General features: G+C 30.5%; 1 protein-coding gene across 1 annotated transcript; it reads left to right on the top strand.

Annotated features, from left to right (window-relative positions):
• Positions 1 to 12197: 12197 nt before the first annotated feature.
• Positions 12198 to 18322, top strand: LOC114260297 (bidirectional sugar transporter N3). The gene is made up of 6 exons (XM_028200379.2): positions 12198 to 12238; positions 17267 to 17299; positions 17402 to 17606; positions 17692 to 17850; positions 17951 to 18070; positions 18152 to 18322. The coding sequence occupies exons 1-6, from the start codon at positions 12198 to 12200 to the stop codon at positions 18320 to 18322; spliced, it is 729 nt and encodes a 242-aa protein (XP_028056180.1).
• The last annotated feature ends 427 nt before the right edge of the window (positions 18323 to 18749 follow it).

Below are 18749 nucleotides of genomic sequence, written 5' to 3'. Positions count from 1 at the left end.
TCTTGTTCTGACAATAGGATGGAGTAACCAAGCATTGATAAATCTGAAAGGTTTTGGTCCCCAATTCCTCTCATCCTCCATTATTAGAACTGGACAATGATAAGAAATTGTTCTAGGAAGTTCCCATTGCTTGAAAGAAAACTCCTCAAGCTAACTCCTCTCGAGAAGGAATCTATCTATCCTACTCCATCTCTCCCCCATCTTGTGCATTACACCACGTAAAACTTCTACCCCTCATTGGCAAGTCAACTAGACTCAACTGATCTACCAACTCATTAAAATCATTCATACCTCTCTCCCTACTTGAGCAACCCTTCCTTTCACTGAGGAATCTAATTTTATTAAAATCGCCACCCATAATTTTACTCCTTTTGTCTGGTCTACTAAGACCACGAACATTCCATGACATTATCTTCATGAAGGAATCAACATAACACCTATACTCCTTTAATTGGTGATTCAGATATCAGTTTCCCGTGCTCCATCAGCGATCCTCACCAAATCCCTGTCTTCCAACTGGACTATCTTTTCTACCACATCATCCTCCTTCCCATCAAAATCAATACCAAGTGATTTCCCCAGCTGGACTGTTGTTTTAGCCTCTTTAAGAAGCCTTTCCATTCTTCTACTCGATTCATTATGAAACGATAGTGAGTTTGAAATTGCAACAGCAGTTGCTCTAAAAATTACACCCCTATTGAAGCTTTTAGGTAGTATTCTGCCTTTCTGAATCCTTTTTACAACTCCTCCTCTCCTTTGGGCGTATACTCCCTTACTGTCAGAGACACTTTCCTTTCTAGCCTTAGCTATTCTACCCACCCCGTCCGTCATAACTACTTGGGCTCCATCAACATTGATCTGTGATTGAGCCACACAGTCACTCAAGTTTGATAATGAAACCCCAACTGGCCTAACGGGATAAGCTTCAACTTGGGGTCTATGAAGCACGACTTCTAGATTAATGTTGGGCCTAACAAGCTCTGGCCCACTCAAACTCTTCATGAACACATCAGCGTGTATACTGCCATCTATACATTGGGGATGCTCAGCCACCTTTTTTGAAAATCTGTCCACACTCTTCAAAGCGCCATCATGACCAGAGCCCCCAAGTGTTGAGTTCCTCGAGCCATTATCAGACTTCCTTGATATGGATTGCACCACCCTTCTACCCCTGTCTTACTTTACATATGCACTACCTTTCATTGTGTCGTTCACAATGCTGGCCACCTCATTAGAGAATGTCAGATTAGCCCTGCTATCAGCTTCCTTTCTTGACTCCACCCTACTATCTTTGACACCTGAAATCATGTCGACCTCATTGTCGAAGATTGAGAATAGGCCCTCATTCGACAGATAACTACACACTCCAGATCTTGACTATGCTGGTGGAAATAGTTATTCAGTTACCTTAACTGGATGCTTCCTCCCATTACATTCTAACAAGATCACATGATTGATAAACTCTCTGCTACTAGTAATAATCCTTGTTTTACCATACATAAATGACTTCACACTACTCATATCTTCATCATGTTGGATAACTTCTCCCCAGATTGTACTAATCTCCTTGAAAGTTCCAATATTACAAAGACTAACAGAAATACCGTAACATGCTAGCTACACACGCCTTTCTTGTTCAATAACTTTTCCTTTCTCTCACTCTTCCATTGATACACACCACTCATATATTCATTCCTCGAGTCTACCTATCCATTCCTTTAAATGTTCCATTGACTTGAAAGGTGGTAGTACTACACGGCCACCACCATCTTTTATGCACACCTCCTTTAGCCCTCTTTTGCTGCACTCTTCTTTGAAGGCATTAAGAGAAAAAAAATGATTTGAGCTTTAACATTAGGCTTTCATAAAGCCATCCAATACCAACTTCCTGGGCTATTATAGTTATCAAAGGATTCTCCTTTCTTATACCTTGGACTGCATCAGCATAAGATCTCTGATCAAAGCCCACAGTTGTAGGCTTGCCGTACAACCTTTGTTCCATCTGAATAGTCTTACCTTTTCTAACCACTTCCTTCTTCTGATACTGAACTTCGCTTCCAAACTCTGCTATTCTCACCTTCAGACTCTTATCATCATACCATATTCCATCTGCTTTTTGAACTGCTACCTTTGCTACTATTTGACAATCATATCTAACAAACTCAAATCTTGATCCAGTGGTTTTCCTCCTTTTGTTTGGAATAAAGACGTCCTTCACCACACCATAACTGCTAAACAAAGTAAAAAGTCTTTTTGGCACCATAGATTCCGGAAGGTTGTCCACAAATACTGCAATCAGCCCTGGACCCCTCTGATGAATTTGATGATAGCTTGGCATTCTTCTCCTGATCACCGGTGTCCACCCTCCTCCTTCCATAAGAATATTTACTAGCTTTTCGAGAGATAAAGAGTTCCTCTTCTTTCTTTCTCTCTTCCTATTCTTTTAAATACACAGTATATGTGTTGTCTCTTCTAATTATAAAATATTAGCGGTTGACACATGTGATGCATATGCAATTCAAACAAGTAAAAATAAAAATAAATAATAAAAAAATTAATATTACAATTTGTTGTTCAATTGATAAGAGATTTCTTTCGTAATTTTTATTTCCACAAGATAGTAGTTAGTATGTTAGTAATTTGTTTAAAACATATGATATAAAGAGGAGTTTAGGATATCAAGTCCAGCCTTCATTTAATATAATAATATAGATTAATGGACTTTTTTGTTCAATACTCAAAGATAAAAAGTTGAAGAAATTAAATAAATTAAAAAAAATCAGATTTTTCTTGATTTTACTTAATGAAAATATATTTTTAAAAAATTAGACTGAAAACGAATCAAACAATTCTGTTTGGTAACCATTTTGTTTTCAGTTTTCGATTTATATTTACAAAAATTTTAAAAACTGTCATAAAAACTTCTTTGATAATTTTTTTGATTTATAAATGGTTCTCTCAATTTATAAATTTGCGAAAAAAACGTAAACTCAAAATATGAGTTTATATTGGTTTTTAAACAGAATTTTTTTTTTGGCTGACAATTTTTTTTTCAATTAATTTTTTTAAATAGTTTTTTTAATTAATTTAATTTTCAATTAATTTTTTTTTTCAAATAATTTTTTTTCAATTAATTTTTTTTCAAATAATTTTTTTTTTCAATTAATTTTTTTCCCAATTAATTTTTTTTTCAATTAATTTGTTTAATTAAAATTTTTTTCAATTATAATGTGTATGATCCCATTGTCATAAATAATAAAAAATAAATATAAACATTTTAGATCTGAACAAACATATTTTTTAGTTTATGTTTTCAAAATTTTTCAAACATTTTATTCAATCCAAACGCGTTTGTAGTTTATGTTTTTCTAAAAATAAACAAAAATCAGTTTATAAAATTTTTGTAAACATAAAACAAAAATGTAAACGTATCAAACGCTACCTTAAGGTTTAAATTGATAAAATTAAAAAATCAGAATTTATTTTATTACAAAAGTCAAGCCTTGAAAAAAAAATTTCCCCTTTCCTATAAACTCTAAAAATTTAAAGAACTCGATAGGTTCGGAAAAATACATTGGAAACTTTTCAATCTACGTGAATGTAATAAGGTTGTGCCAAATACATTCCATGAGCGTTTTTAAAGTTATAATACATATGATGTACATAGTGTGAAGTTATAAAAATAAATAAATAAAATTATATATTTTTTAACACTTCATACTCCTTGTACTAGTAAAATTTCTTTAGACTTTGTTATTATCTTACTTGAACCCTCTTTGATTGATTTTAGAATATTAATTAGGGTGATATCACAATGATAAAGTAGGATTGAATCAAAAAACATTGATTCGGATAATTGTCTTATGAGCAGTTTTCACTCTTTTACCTTTTCTCTCTCTCTCTCTCTCTACACTTTGAATTTGAATGTGAGATTAGAACCATTGGAAAGATTATTTCCGGGGCTTCGATTTGGACACAAGAACCACCTAAAACGGATTCCGAACGAGGGATTTATACTCGTTTGAAATTTGAGTACCTATGTTGGAAGCAAGTCCGCTCGAGCGAACTTTGGACCGCTCGAGCGGTCTGTACGGGATTCTGAGATTCTAGGAACTGAATTTCACTACTCAAGCCAAGCTTTGACCACTCGAGCGGTCTAATCGAAGTCAGGCACTTTAAAGTCACTTTTTGGCCCAAACTTTTTATTCTTTCTTCCTGTTTTCTGTCCCTCTCCTCCATACCCGAAACCCTTGACCTCCAAGCCTTGGTTTCATCTATTTTTCACCAAGAATCCACCATAGATCTTGAATTAAAGATGAAGAATAAGTGAAGATCAACATTTTGACCGATTAGATTTTGAATTTTTTCAAAGGAATCTTCTTGATCTACCTTCTCTACTTTTATCTTTGAGGTAAGATTACTTTTAATTTTGTTTCTCTTTATTTTGAAGATGTTTATGTGGTGCTATTATGACATTGATGCTATAATTTAATGTTTGAGTTTACAAAATTGGGTTTTGCTTTTAAAAAAAATGAAGTTTCTCTACATTTTCTTAAGATTGCTATTAATGGCTATGGATTATGAAGATTTTAGTCAGAAAACAACATTTAACATGATTTAGGGGTAAAAGCCCCAAATATATGAAAACCGTAGTTGTAAAATTTGAGAAAAAGATGAAATTAATTTTTAATTCTTTAAAATTGATGAATGGATTATGATATTTTGAATATGTATTGATTAAGACTTGTGAAATTGGACCTTTTGAGATCTTTCTTGAATTATGAATATTGTTTCTCACTACTCCATTAAATTACTTGAGTGGTGTACATTACCCGTTACCTAAACAATGTATGAATACTTGGAAATCTTGGAAAGATTGTTTAAGGGGATGGTATATAGCATGTGAGTCTGGGTAGGGATTCGGTTTTTGGAAGGAGTTGTGTTATTGGTACCTGCGAAGGGGAAAGTTTAGGTGCCCAATTTTCTTGTCTTGAGCTTATCGCTGGACGAATGTGGGAAAGTGTTTTTGGGTATCCACTAGCCCCGCCATTTTGTAGTCAGTAAAAGTGAAAAAAAAAAAACGGATGATTTTGGGTGCTCATTCCCCGCCGTATTAATAGCCGAAAAATGTGAACATATTTAGGATATAAACCCATGTATATGTATGTATTGGGACTCTTTTTAGGGACTTCATAACGTATTTACCCCCCAGTGTTGAATTGTGAAATTGTGGAAGTTATGAATTTATGTAATCTTTCTTAAATTAATACTATGAGTTGAATTAAAGATGTTTGGTTGTGATAATGCCATATGGATTTTCAAGTAACTATATTCTTTGTTAAAAGTATTTTTACTGAGCATCTAACTCATTCCTATCTAACAATTTCAAGAATCAGTGATGTGCAACCACCCTTATGAAAAGGTGGGGGACTCTTTTGTTTGTTGGAGCACGAAGGCTCATGAATGTGTTATGTGAAAACTCTAAGCATATATGTTTTGGAACCGCATGTCCATTTTGTTGTAACAAGACATTGCCTTGATATTTGTACGCCATTAAAACATTATTGTTTTTATCCTGTAGCTTCTTGAACTATGTTAATTTTGTTGTAATTGAGACAGAATATGGAAATTTATAATATTTGATATGTAGTTCAATGGAAAAGAAGGCTTTTGGGATTAATATTATTGTTTAGTATGGTAAGATTTCAAATTAATCATGTTATGAGTAATGTTTTAATTTAATTAATTTGGTGGCATTACAAATTAGTATCAGAGCTAACCAGGTTTGAATACCTTGAGCTCGTGGGATGTGTCTTTTGCCACAATGAGTTTATCATGCTCGGAAGGAACATTAGTTTACCTTATATGTTTAATGTGTTTCTGTGGCTATGTGGATATGGAGTTAAGCTTCTAGGATACAACTTGCGCCTATTAGATTCATCGAAATCCTTTTAAAAAAGAACATGATCAATACTTTTTCCACTTGGAAGTCTTTGAGTGTCATGGGACGAGTTGATATCTTAGAAGAGTGATTTGTATGTGCTCTATGTGACTATGTGCTTATGTGGTTCACCTTATGTGAACTAGATACATGTATAGGCATATGTGTAACCTACGTGTGGCGTATGAGATCTCTAGTGGAGTATTTAAGTGTGGATTAAATCTTACCTCTATTTTCTTATAGGATGTAAGGACAAGAGTGACCCCAAATAGGGGGGAAACTTTTGGGACTTGAATTATTGGCACTACTTTATTGATAAGATATATAGTTTTGGGGTAGCATAAGAATGCGATTGTGAGATTTGTATGGAACCTTAATTTACTGACTTTGGAAGTTCATGAAAAGTAATTGTGACTAGAGGATAGTAAAGATTTTGTTATAGGGTGAACGGTTTATTGTTATGAAGAGTTTTGAAAATAAAATGAGATAGAAGTTAAACCTATTGAATGTGGTATGGCCTAGTTGAGACTTTAGTGATCATTGGAATATACTAAGCTCAAACACGAGGTATGGCCCGATTGAAGTCAATGCCATGATATTAACTCCAAAGTTGAAACACGACCCCACACCACACCAATGTTATGATGTCCCTCGAGGTCAAACCTGAATTCAATATCTTCTATAACATGAACTTACTCAATGACAAATATTCATATCGTTAATAAATAAATTAATTCATATTATAATAAAATCTCTCCAAACGAAATTCAATATACATCTCTCACCAAAATAATATAACGGCTCTATTATAAAATTTTAACAAAATCATACTTTTAGTACTTTAATCCAATCACTACTAAAGCTACTCCACCCTTGAAAAATAATTTTCCCACAAAACAGATGGAATAAAATTAAAATGAGAAATCAACCTCTATCAAGTAAAACTAAACATTAAGCTTAAATACACCAAACTTAAACTCATTGACAATACTAAAGTAACGCACCAACAACAAAATTCTCACCACCCTCGTAAGGAAACTATTAAATACCTCAAAATCCAAACTATTCTTATACACTAGGAGTCAAATACACAAGGATGACCTCAATGATCATGCTAGATTAACACACTAGTGATCCAAAATCTCCCCACACCCACGGTGCACAAAAACCAAGACCAAGCCTCCAAGTTAACCATTAAGAAAGAATTTCTTACCCGAAAATTATAATTACTCGCACTCACCGGCAACTAACTTGGCATAAGAAATTAATTAAAGGCAATGCAGAACTAAAGTCAACCTCTTACTCCCAACCACAAGGCCATTACACCCCAAATCACTTAACAACCTAATCAAAATAAGTACTAAGATTTAACTCCCTTAATTAATCAGGTCATAATATCGTGATACTAACTACCAATTCAACCAAACATAAAATACTTATAAAGGAAGGCTAGCCCAACTAATTTTCACATTAATAGATAGCTCCACAATCCTGTTTAGCACCACTTACAGCCTCATTTCTTAAAATCAAAACCCAACTTTTATAATCTTAAAAAAGTAATCCAAAAATAACATGGTGCATCAAAATTTTAGCAAAAACAGATACAAGTCACAACCCAATAATGTCACCAAAGTTTTCACAAAAACATCACTAGAATTTTAATGAAGTGCTTCAACCAATTCCTAGGGCTTTTATACAATTAAAGTAATTAAAAGAAGAAGAAAAATTCAATTATTTCAAATAATGAACCACAAAGAGACTACTTTAAGAAGAAATTTCACAGAAGTAATATATGAGTTCATGTACAAGAAAACTTAATGAGTTAAACAACCCAAAATCTTCACTTGATGAATAAGAAAACCCAAAAATCAAAAGAAAGATAAATAAATATCACTAAACCCATAAAGAAAAATAGAAGTTTTCGACTTATGAGCTCGAAGAATTGAAACCAAGAAATGAAGACCTTTGAGAAACCTAAGATGATCAGTGAACCCAAACAACTACAACTTCTGTGGATCATAATTAAGGAAAGCATATATATATAGAAAGAAATCATGTATGTGTTTACTGCAATTTGAGGAAATTAAACCAAAAGCAAGCTAAACAGGAAATTAAAACTGAATAAATCATATAAACACTAGAGTAAGAGTAAGAAATTGGAAAATAGAGAAATGGAGAGAGAGAGAGAGAGAGAGAGACCCCGAACCCGTTTGTACTGCGGCGGTGACGATGTTGATTTGCGGTGGTGGTGGTGGCAGTGGCGATGTGCGACGTACTGTGAGCAACAATGGTGAGCAACCGCGGTGAAGTGAGGTTTGGTGGTGATTGATTGTGTGTGTGTGTGTAAGAGAGAGAGAGAGAGAGAGAGAGAGAGAGAGAGAAAAACCCCTGTTTGTATTCCAAAGTTGCTAAGAATAACCAGGGCGCCAATCTCAGTTGTTTCCCACTTAAATTTTGTATACCTTTGGCAACTAAATTTGTTGTATGTCACCAAAGGTTAATTTATAAAGACTAATTTATTTAGTAGTCAAACACTTAACTAACGATAACCAAAATTTTAGTGGCCAAAAGTAATAATTTGCCGACTAATTTTATTTTTGTCGGAAAAGTTTAGTATATCACGACTAAATCTGTTTTAGTCACCAAAACTGCATATTCACAGACCAATTTTTTGGTCTCCAAAGAGTAACAATAAAATTATTGTTGTTATTTGGCGACTAAATTTCTTTTGGTCAACAAAAATTAGTATACCATGACTAAAACAAATCTTAGTAGCCTAAAACTAGACTAACGCCAACTATTATTATTTTTAGTCGCCAATTATGGCACATTTAGCGACTAATTTTTTTTAGTCGCCAATAGATAAAATACCTCGACTAAAAAAAAATTTGTAGCTAAATCCTAGACCAACGCTGACCAATATAATGTTTAGTTGCCAAAAATTACACTTTTGGCGACTAAATTTCTTTTGAATCGCCAAAAGTGTAATTTGTTGTAGTGGAACAGGAATGTCCTGTACAGTTTTTCTGAAAAATTATTCTTTTATTTTTATGTAATTTTACATTCAATATTAGTATTATTTGATTGATCTTGAGGAGTATATTCCAAAAATATAAATTTTGTAATAAACATATATATAATGTGAAAGTTATGACGTTTTAAATTATAAAATACAAAAAAAGACAAAAATTTTCCATATCATCAAGTTTTTGCATGAGCACATGTCAGGCTTCTTTTCCTTTTTAATTGAAGGCAAAACCATCTAATAATAAAGCATTTAAAAAAAAAAATCCCGGAATAAAATTTTTTACATGCGACCTACCCTAACACACCCTCACTAAACACGACTTAGGTAATTATATTAAAAGTGATTTGTAAACATAGATTGTGTATATATTGTGTAGCATTTAAAATGAATTTAGCACATAATTCTATATCAATTTATTTGTTTATGTACCGTTTACTCCATATTATGTTGTCACAATGTGGAAGAAATTCAAACAACACGTGTGGCAGAACATAAAGGGAATTATGGCACAACACGTGTGGTATGAGAGGTTCGTTGGGGCATGTCATGTCTAGAGTGTATTTTTATTATCTAAATCGTTCATATTGTAAAATTTCTCGAGTAAGTCATATATTAAAAAAAAAATCAGATCAATTAGACACTTAATCACCCCATAACAAACAACATTTGTTTAAAAAAATTAAACGATTGGTATAATTTTGATAATTTTTATAAAAATAATTAGTACTGATTGTGGAGTTACGTGTGTCCAATTAACCTTAATTTTTTTATAAATAATATGCTCGACAAGTTCTATGATATGAACGCTCGATAAATCTTATAATAATATAAACTGTTCAAATTATCAAAAAAAAAAAAAAAAAAAAAAAAACTTGGGATACACCCCCCTCCTAGTCAAAGCACCTTTTGTTACTTTCAAAATGGAAATGATTTTGGTATTTTTCTTCAGGTGATGAAGTCGCTTGATGTATGAAACTCCTGCAAAAAGTGTGTTTTTGAGTGTTCTGTTAGGGTTATTCATGAACTCACCCAAGACAAAAAGCGCACACGTTGATAAACTTTGGAAGAAGAAAAAAACCTTCCCCAGATCCGAACTCTCAAAGTTGGAACAAACATAACTGTTTTTGCAGTATACTTGTATCCATCGTTTCACACTATAAAAGAAAACGAAATCTCAAGGTGGAGATCCAAATTTCTCAAAAGAAAATTGATTATGCATAGAATTTGTGAGTTTTTTTTTTTTTTTGGTTCAATGGTTAAGACTTGGCCTAATAACCTTGAGGTTATGGGTTCAAGTCTTGGGACCACCACTTTGTGTATTATGCCAAAGGTTAGGTGTGGACTTAATCTTTACCCTCCCAAACACACATTAATGTGTACTAAGTGGGCGTTGTTTTTTAATATTCCAAAAAAAAAGAACTATTTTTGTAATCCTAACTTTTCAAACTATTTATCAAACTAACTGACTTGTTAAAATCATGTTCAAAATTCAATTTTATGCTGAAATCGTATATTCAAAATGCGATCTCATATTGATATAACTCACATCTACACACCACTTTATGTCAATATAAAATTACATTTTCAAGCTGAAGTCGCATTTTGAGCTTGTGTATTTTACAAAGTTGGTTTAGTTTGCTAAATTAAAATGTAGGCTACTTAGATAAAAAAGTTTAATTATTTTTTGGAATATGAAGAGGGAAAAAAAAAACTCACTCTAGAATTTGTATGTCAACAATTCTAGAAAGTATTCACAAAACTAACCACATTTATTTTGAATTTAATCTATATCACACTGACTTTAAATTTAAGAGAAAACTATGAATCAATTGTAAGATAAAAAAATAATAATAATAATAAATAAATAAATAAATAAAAATTAAGAAAAGCTTATAACTTCAATTATTGAAGTTGATAAGCTTTATCATTATTTAAAATTTATTTTGAGACCATACACTGAAGTGTAATTTCTTCTAAATTTAGGTCAAGTTTGGCATATCGTAAAAAAGTCAAAAAGTTAAAAAGTTGACACTATTCACCAAAAGTTAACAATTACGGCTGCACAACTCTCAATCCTAATTTTTCTCTACAAATCAATTTTTACAATTTTTATTACACATTTTTCCATAAAAAGTCAAAAAGTTAACCCAAACATCCATATTTTCTTCCTCAATTTTTTAGTCCAAAAAAACAAAAAGTACACTTATTTAGGACACCCCAAACAACTCCTAATAAATCATATAAATGTATTTTTTTTTATCCGTAAAAGAAAATTTTATTAATTAGAAAATGAAGTGAAAACACGATGTAGTCATGACAGCAAAAGCAAAACCAGCAAATGAAAAAGAAAGGAGCTAGTCCCAAGCAAGGAGCATCCCTATTAGATTGGCACCATCAGGCTTGAATGGAGACAAGCAATGCCATGAACACTTGTAGTTAGCCAGCAAGGTGTGAACTAATGGAGCAATTCTTTACTAGTGGTATAATTCAATTATATGAGAATTCTTCAGTAAAATAAATAAATAAATGAATAATAAAATATCGCTTTATACTATGTTGTTTAAATATATCTTCTTCTTTTTTATTTAGTTGTTTTAAAATTGTCTAGCTGGACATAATGTGGAAACAGTTCTTTGGGTTAGTTTCAAGGGCTCAACGGATGCCAAATGGGGTTACTTTACTTATGCTTAGGTTGGTTTCTCACCAACTTGGTGTAGTGCTATTTTTTGGCTTTGGCTGGTTTCTGGTTCGGCTGTTTTGTGGTTTGGGTTTGGTGATTGTGGTTGGTTTCTCACCAACTCACCATATTTCCCCTTTCCCTTCCCCCTCCCCTTCTTCTTTTTGTTGTTTTCCTTTTTTGATTTTCATCAATAAAGCTTCATTTTCTTCGCTGATCAAAAAAAAACTTGGTGTAGTGCTAGTAAATAATTATACTTGCATTTCGGTGCCAATCTAATTAGGATGATTCTGTTTGCTTTGATTTTCATCAATAAAATTCTTTTTACTGTTAAAAACAATGGATGCCAAATGGGGTATTCCCTAGCCCATAGCTTCTCTCTGTCTCGCTGGTCAATGGAATTGACATATTTGTATACGACATTGATTTATTTCTTTCCTTGATCAATATAAAACCTAAGCTACTTGGTAATTAACATCCACAAAGCTTTATCTTCCCCACAGAAGCTGTGAACAAACAGAGAGAAGTTTGGCAATTTGCAGTGGACGAACATGGCCGCAAGCTTAGAGTTGACATTTGGAATACTTGGTAAGTTTGGAGCTTTCATCTTAGCTTTGAAATTTTGATACTTGTCTCCATTATCTAAGTGGGGATAGTTTGAAGAAAGAATTATCTCTGTTTGTCATCATGTGTTTAGTTTGGGTGATGCAGAAAATTTACTTGGAGTATGCCAACTAGTAAGGATTTGGTTTTTTGGAAGCATGCATTCATTTGCCATGCCTTTTTATTTTGATGAACTACTCTGTATTAATTCTCTTTTTTACAGAAATAAAACTTTTATTCTATCAAATATGGGTACTTCTGCATATGTACCGAATACATGAATTAAATTTTGTCATACCGCAACCGTACCTTAGTTGAAATAATATTATTTCAATAAAGAAGTGAAATTAATTTCATTAGACTATTTTATTATTATTATAATATGTAGCATGATTTTGAAATTAAGTTATGATTTGTAAATGTTTTTTTTTTATCCGTAAAAAAAAGATTCATTTATATAAAATAAAAGTACAAAATGTACAAAGAGATTACATCAAGAAGGCACAAAAAGCCAAGACAAAACATCATAGTTTCAAGCTATATCTCAACTAAGTTGAAACATGAAACAAACATTCAAATGCAAAGCCAATGGTCAAGAGAGAACAAAATGATATTTTAATAATATAATATGGTATTTGTAAGTTATTTAATAATATGATATTTAACTTTGTTTTATACTGTTACTTTTGGCATTAAATATGAATCACAGGTTAGATTGTAACAAACTAAATTATTTAAATAATTTTTGAATTATTTTAAATTAAAAATAAATATTTTTTTAGAAACGTATACCCAGTCATACCCGTAACCCTTACCTTTTCTTTTTAATTATTATATTAACATACCTATATGTACCAATACCAACACTGGTACACGTGCTTCATAGCTTTTATTTTAACCCTCCCCTCCCCTCCCCTCCCCTCCCCAAAAAAAAAAAAAAAAAAAAATCATGCATTATTCTGATACTTACCATGTGTTTCTTCTAACAATCAATATAAAAATAATAAGTCTCACTAGTTTTAACTAATAAAAATTAAGTTAAAGCACCACATATCCCTGTCTTAACATAATATAATTTTGAGTTTTGAAAGCATAATTGTTCATGGTTGTTTGCGGTTCTCATCCTCTTCACTGGGTTTGTGATAAAAATGAAACTCTAAACCAGCCTAAGTACTAACACATGCTTAAACATCATATGTTTAGATCTTCACGGGATTTGTGATAAAAATAGAAACCCAAAGACAATCCAAGCAATAACAAATTCTTAAACAACTTTAGATCTAGATGATTAGCACATGTTTCTACCAAAGTTATTAATCTCGTATCGAACAAAGTACTGTTTTTTCAATTGGTACAATACCTACCGGTATCAATTTATTTCCAGGTACGATTTCAGATTTATTGCAAAAATATTATATATGTATTAAAAATATTGTCTAATAGTGCACAATTTAATCATCCAAAGTTGTATCGTTTTGTTTTCTTAGGAAAACAACGTATATCATATAATATATTTGATAATATATATATATATATATAATAAAACAATAAATTCAAAAATTCACTTTTGATTCCATACCATTCAATTCTGCTAGAATTACATTTTTCAATCAGTATTGTTTGGTATTTATGGAATTGGCTATACTCACTGAGAAGTTAACTAGAACGATATTGACCTATTTGTATTTCATTTTCTCTCTAGTATAATACGTACTGATCGGTAAGGTACAAGAATGACAACTATGATTTCTACCAATACTCGAAAATGAATTCTGAGATCTGTTGTTTGGCCGTTGTTGCTATGCATATAAAACAATAAAAAATGCTATGTACCATGAAAATATATTTTGATTTTACCTCGAAAAGTAAGTGTATGGTGTAAATTTAAAGATAATGGGATGTAGGTCATACCTATAATAAATTTGGTCCATTAATTCACTTTTCTAGATATTTTTTTAAATAAACTTTTTGAGTTTATAGTATTATTGTATATGGAGTTCAACTGTTTTTTTCAAATCAAATGAAGTGAAATATAAACATTCAAGAGAACAATAGATTAGAAAAATAATTGAAGCGTAACCTCTCTTTTTTATTTTCTTTTTTAACAAGCTAAAAAAGGGGGGGAAATTGTATATATTTATTGAGTTAATTGAGTTTAAAAATGTCTATGATGTGTCATATTTATGTGTACATATATATTTATTGAAATTAAAAAAACTCGGTGGTTTGTAATTGTAAGATTATCCTTGTCATATTATTTTTGTTTTTAAATTATGTATGAACATATATATTCATAACAAAATGATAGTAATTGTGAAATTATGAGAACAATAAACTGGACCTACCCAGTAATAGTGGGGCCCTAAAGCAAAATCTCAAAATCGGATTTTTTATTAAATATTAATTTAATTAATATTTACTATATTCACATTATGAAATTTATTATTTAATTTCATTTTACTTTACATATGTATTCTTGCCGCCTATAGTAGTGGGGGCGTTTAGACCATAAGAATTTTTATTTTGTTGGCATTTTATATATATAAAAAAATTTGTACTCGAGATTTGTCGACAAATGTGTTATGCATTATTTATTATTGAGGGCCTATGAATGAACAAGGTGAAGTATGATTTCATTTTGCCAACTGTTGCATAAGTTTTTTTTTTTGGATAATTACAAAAAAAAATGTTCCAAAGTTTGGGTTCTAATAAAATAAATGAGCATATTTACACACAAATCCTAATTTATGAACTTATATTTCAGTAAGTCTTAACTATGATTTTTTGAACATTCAAGTTCCATTAAATTTTTAATAGACAGAATTCACCTTCAAACAATGATTGTTCATCATTTATAATTATCTATAAAGAAATATGATGATTTGACATTTATTTTGATTTTCAAAATTTGAAACATCAACTTTCAAGTTGAATTTTTTTTTTTAAAAAAAAAAAGAGTTAAGTGCACACACAAAAAAAAATAATAATAATAATAATTGTTTTTTGAAAAAAATTTAAAAAAAATAGAATTATTTTTTTTTTTGTGCAAAACTGAAAATTTTGTGTCTATAAATGAGCATGATGATTGAACATTGATGGGCAAAAAAAAAATATTAAAAAATGAAAAAACTGATAAAAAAAAATTGATAATATTTTCATTTTTATTAGATAGTTGAATCAAACTAATAAGTAGAAGGGCAAAAATATTTAATTCCATACTCTTTTTTTTATCAGTTAGTGAAACAATTATTTGAAATATTACTATGCGAAATTGATAATATTCTTAGTTTTAAAAATTGAGAAAAACTGATAATATTCTCAATTTTACTAAATAGAACTCATTGGTTCAAAAAATCTTAGATAGGACCTGAGCTATCATAGCATTTATAAATAGAATTTTTAGGTAATTAATTCTAAAATAAATTCTGAATTTTTAATTTTATCAATTTAAATTCTAATCTTTTGATTTGTTTTTAAATTAAATCATTCATCTATTTTCGTTAAATAAAACTAGCCGAAAAGAGTATTTCAATCATTAACTTAATGTAGATGTACATAAATGCATAAAATATATTTTTTATTGAGTTAATGACTAAAATACTCATTTTCTCGTCGAATTTTAATTAACGAAAATAGGTAAATTGTTTAGATTAAAAATAAATCAAAAGTTCAGCATCTAAATTGATAAAATTAAAAACTCATAATTTATTTTGTTACAAAGCACAAACCCGTGTTTTTTTTTTATATATATATATATATTTTTTTGTAATTTTCCCAATTTTGTTAAATTTATTTGTAAGTTTTTTCTATTGGTGATGAGCCTTAAGATAAGGAGAATTCATAATTTTACTGAGAATGAACATTGGGGTCTTAGAAAAATTAGAGATCTTTACTATTTTTATTATTGACAATTACAACAAAACAAAAAAGAAAAAAAAAATTGAGCCTTTTAACAAAAATGAATCTTGAATTTTTTTATTTTATTAATTTAAATTATAATCATTCGCCTATTTTTGTTAAGTAAAACCGATAGAAAAACAGTGTTTTAGTTATTTAACTTAATATAGATATACGTAAAATATCAAACATATCGTTTTTCATTAAGTTTAATAATTAAAATATTCATTTATTATCGATTTTACTTAACAAAAATAAGCAAATGGTTTAAATTAAAAACAAATCGAAAGTTTAAGATTTAAATTGAAAAAATTAAAAATTCAAGGTTTATTTTGTTACAAGGGTCAAACCCTGAATTTTTTTTTTTTTTTTTGTAATTTTTCTTTTTTTTTAATAAAAATTGTTAAAACTAAACAATTCTAGGTATGAGAGTTAGTCCAGAATTTATTTATTTTTGTAATATCCCTCTGCCTTTTGAAATTATCATCAATTTTTTGTTACGCCTTTTACAAAATTGTTTAGTGTGTAAGGGTCTTTGTGATTTTTTGCTTATTGTAAGAACCCCCTTTATTTATTTATTTTTATATATATAGAAAAAAAAAAAAAAAGTGGGAACCTGGAAAATAATTTTAGAAATTGAAAATTACAAGTGATTTATATACTAGATTCGTGCAAGTGAGAATATCTACATTAATTTGAAATTATTTTTCCAGTTGTTCACTCTCTTAATATTCTCCTCTTTGTTTATTATGTAGGCTAAAACATGTACTAAATAGGGGCCTTCATGTAAACTTCTAGAAAATTGGAGTCCTTTATTTGAACCTAGAGAGAATTGGGGTTATCACTTTGATTTGAACAAGTGCTATCCCTGACAATAATAAGTGTTTTCATTATAAATATAAGAACTATAAGATGTGATACCATATTATATGAAACTTATATATATATAAATTCTATTTATATATGATTACTAATAATTTCAATAAAAACAATATAAGTCGAACTGGTATTTTGGAGAGCACCTTATGTTTGCCTATCATTTCTCAATTCTTAAATTAATATTGCAGAGCACTCAAATCTAAAGTTTTTTTTTTTTTTTTCCCTATTGATTTGCAGGCAGCATTACATCTGTCTTAGTGTATCTTTCACCTATGTAAGTATTTAATTTGTTGTTAATTGTTCAACTAGCATACAACTTTCAATTTGTTTAAGCCATGTTTAATCATTGATATACTCTTTTTAATATTTATTATAGCTCAACGTTTTACAAAATTTACAAGAAAAAATCAAGCCAAGGCTTCCAGTCACTTCCCTACGTTGTTGCCTTGTTGAGTGCAGCCTTATGGGTGTATTATGCAATTCTCAACTCACTTGACATCATTTTGATGACGATTAGTAGCTTTGGATGCCTCATAGAATATTTTTATATAGGTGTTCATCTATTCTATGCACCTAAGAAGGTATGAAACTAAGAAAATTAAGTCAATTTTTCCTATATTTTCAAGTTGTTTACAAGTCTCTAACTAATTAATTTGGTATATGTAGGTCCGGTCTGTTTCACTACTTCTGTTGGGAATTGGTGGGATCGGCCTAATCTTTATCCTAACTAATTTTCTCACAAAAGGTCAACCTCGTCTCCAGATTGTTGGCTGGTTTTGTGTAGTCTTTTCTGTTTGTACGTACGCTGCACCTCTCAACATAATGGTATTTACACCTCATATTCTCATCCATGATCAATATTATATGCTCTTTTCTTAATTTGTACATTATCGTATTCATAATTCTTTCTATTATTGTTGTTCAGAAGCAAGTTATACAAACAAAAAATGTGGAATTCATGCCATTTTATCTATCCCTATCCCTCACAATCAGTGCAATCATGTGGTTTTTCTACGGAATTCTAACGAAAAATTTCATTATTTATGTAAGTATATATAAACTCAATCATCTTGTTTTAATTTCTTTCTCCTAAGCTACTAAAAATTATTTATTTTTTTGTTAACAGATTCCCAATGTCATAGGGTCCATTTTGGGTGTCCTCCAAATGATACTTTATGCAATATACAAGAACGGAAAGAAAGTCGAGGAACAAGGGCTTCACGTTGTAGAGGAACGACAAACTGAAGTAGCGGAAAAAGCGGTTGAGCAATGTATTGATGTTTCTGCAGAAGTTTAAGGTGACAATATTGAAGAGGTTTTCTCATCCAAATGAAATCATGGAAATCCCTATGTCATAGCCACCTGGTGGCATTTAGTTTTCTTGTTGGTTTAAGTCTTGAGTAGTTCGTGTGTCAAACAGTTGGTTGATAGAGGTTAAAGTTTAGTATTAATACATAGTGACAATAAATGGGGTGTCAAACATTTGGTTGATGGATGATATAGTTCAGTTGTTAACACATAGTGTTAATATAAGAAGTGTGTAACATTTGGTTGATGGATGTTATAATTCAGCTATTAATATATGGAGTGTTCTATTACGTATATATTTCTTCTATGTGGTAAAAGATCAAAAATGCTATTTGTTCTTGTTAATTTTGATCCAAAGGCTTACATATAACGTAATTCTGCTATGCCGTGGGCAAATAGAAGTGGGAATGACAACG

The sequence above is a fragment of the Camellia sinensis genome, chromosome 15, assembly GCF_055761805.1.
Source record: "Camellia sinensis isolate YWXY chromosome 15, ASM5576180v1, whole genome shotgun sequence".
Lineage (NCBI taxonomy): Eukaryota > Viridiplantae > Streptophyta > Magnoliopsida > Ericales > Theaceae > Camellia > Camellia sinensis.
This window is presented reverse-complemented; position numbering and strand designations above follow the sequence as displayed.

Coding starts and splice junctions, on each gene's coding strand:
- LOC114260297 (XM_028200379.2), top strand. CDS start 12,198: ATGGCCGCAAGCTTAGAGTTGACATTTGGAATACTTGGTAA. Junction 12,239..17,266: donor ACATTTGGAATACTTGGTAA/GTTTGGAGCTTT, acceptor ATTTGCAGGCAG/CATTACATCTGTCTTAGTGT. Junction 17,851..17,950: donor CTGCACCTCTCAACATAATG/GTATTTACACCT, acceptor ATTGTTGTTCAG/AAGCAAGTTATACAAACAAA.